The sequence below is a fragment of the Malurus melanocephalus genome, unplaced genomic scaffold (genome assembly GCF_030028575.1).
Source record: "Malurus melanocephalus ecotype Western Australia unplaced genomic scaffold, MMel_1.1 scaffold_1692, whole genome shotgun sequence".
NCBI classification, from domain to species: domain Eukaryota; kingdom Metazoa; phylum Chordata; class Aves; order Passeriformes; family Maluridae; genus Malurus; species Malurus melanocephalus.
This window is the reverse complement of record NW_026624924.1, coordinates 5,947-7,955: the sequence shown is the minus strand read 5'-3', so window position 1 is coordinate 7,955 and position 2,009 is coordinate 5,947. Positions and strand designations below refer to the sequence as shown.

The 2,009-nt window shown below is 72.3% G+C and overlaps 1 protein-coding gene across 1 annotated transcript in view; it reads right to left on the bottom strand.

The window, feature by feature from the left end:
* LOC130587255 (exocyst complex component 3-like protein 4) overlaps positions 1–1,932 on the bottom strand; it is an 11,204-nt gene extending 9,272 nt beyond the window's left edge. Inside the window, exons 1-3 of the mRNA XM_057388226.1 lie at positions 1,136–1,932; positions 416–530; positions 130–240 (exon numbers count right to left, since the gene is read on the bottom strand). Of these exons, the coding sequence (XP_057244209.1) occupies positions 130–240; positions 416–530; positions 1,136–1,932 (1,023 nt within the window). The remainder of the gene's footprint in view (positions 1–129; positions 241–415; positions 531–1,135) is intronic.
* Between the last annotated feature and the right edge of the window lie 77 nt (positions 1,933–2,009).

Below are 2,009 nucleotides of genomic sequence, written 5' to 3'. Positions count from 1 at the left end.
GGCCACTGTGGGTGAGGGGACACGGCCACCGCGGGTAGGGTGACACGGGGACACTGCCACCGTGGGTGCGAGGACATTGCCACCACCGCGTTGTCCCCTGAGCCACCCCCCCGGGGGACAGGGCCATACCCCGGTGACGCGCGTGGCCAGCCCGTCCTCCATGTCCTGGCTGGTGACATCCTCGGGCCACGTGTCCTCGCTGAGCTGCAGCTCCTGTGCCACCGCCACCTCCACCTTGGCCTGGGACATCGGGGGGACATCGGGAATGGGGACAGCGGGAGTGGGGACAGCGGGACACAGAGTCCCTGCCGTCCCGATGCTCTCCCCGGTGCCACCGCAGTGCTCATTCCGGTGTCCATCCCAGTGCCCCCATGTGTCCCCAATGTCCCCGTCCCAGTGTCCCCAGTGTCCCCACCTTGACGGCAGAGATGCAGGAGCTCTCGAGGTCCCGCTGGGTCTCGGGGGGCAGGAGGGGCCCCAGCGCCTGCGCCCGCAGCAGAGCCCCCACCTCGGGGTGCCCCAAAACCTCCCTGGGGACAGGGGACAGCCCCGGTGGGTGTTTGGGGACACGGGGACAGCCCCGGTGGGTGTTTGGGGACACGGGGACAGTCCCGGTGGGTGTTTGGGGACACGGGGACAGGAGCGGTGGGTGTTTGGGGACACGGGGACAGGAGCGGTGGGTGTTTGGGGACACGGGGGGGACACGGGGCGCTCGGTAGGTGACAGATTTTGGGAGTCCCGCGGTTGCGTGAGGGTGCCCGGGGTGTCCCCTCTGTGCCGGGGCTGTCCCCGGGGTGTCCCCGGGGTGTCCCCCCGGTGTCGGGGCAGTCCCCGGGGTGACAGAGGTGTCCCCTCGGTGTCGGAGCTGTCCCCCCAGTGTCGTGGTGTCCCCCCGGTGTCGGGTCTGTCCCCTCGTGTCCCCCAGGTATCGGTGCTGTCCCCGGGGTGCCGGGTTGTCCCCTCGGTGTCGGGTCTGTCCCCTCGTGTCCCCCAGGTATCGGTGCTGTCCCCGGGGTGACAGAGGTGTCCCCTCGGTGTCGGGGCTGTCCCCCCGGTGTCGGGGCTGTCCCCCATGTGTCAGAGGTGTCCCCCCGATGTCCCCAGCTGTCCCTCGGTGTCCCCGCGGGTCTCTCACCTGGGGTAGGCGTTGCTGTGCCAGTCGAGCAGCAGGTACAGGTCGGGCACGTCCAGGGGTCTCTGGGCGAGCGCCCGCAGCTGCTGGGCCAGCGCCCGGTGGTAGCCACGGGCATAAACCCCGAGCGCTCCGTACTCGGGGGGGTACGCGGGGGCCACGTGGCTCCGCACCACCCCCAGGTCGCCCACCACCCTGGCGGCCAGCGCGGCCAGCCGGGCTCCCAACCCGCCCGCCGGGGCTACCTGGGCCAGCCGCTCGCTCGCCGCCCTGGCCACCGCCTCGTGCCAGCGCCGCCGCAACCCCCGCGGTCGCCCCGGGCGAGTCCCGGGAGGGCTCCGGGCGTCCGCCGCTTCTTCCTGCTCCAGCACGGCCACCACGGCGCGCAGCGGGGCCACCGCTCGCCCCGCGGCCACCGCCTCGGCCACCACGGCCCAGAGCTGGGCTAGCAGCGCTCGGTAGAGCAGGGCCACGTCCCGCTCCCTCCGGCCGCCCGCGGGGCTCGGGGACGGTGGCGGGGAGCCCGAGGAGGGGGACGCGGGCAGGGGACACGGGGACGGTGGCCGCGACGGCGACAAGGAGCACTCGGCCTCGAGCGCGATGATCTGAGCGTCCGCAGCCACCAACTCCCGGCGCTGGATCAGCTCCAGGATCTCCAGCACTGCGGGGACACGGCGGGGACACGGCGGGTGGGCTCCGTGTCCCTTGTCACCGTGTCCCCGTGACACCGTGACACCGTGCCCGTGTTCTTTGTCACAGTCCCCAGCCCTCATCTCTGTCCCATGTCCCAAAGTCGCCATCGCCGTGTTCCTGTGGCCACGAGTCCCGTGTCTCCATCCCTGTCCCCTGCCCCGTGTTCCCTGTCCCGGGGCCCCTG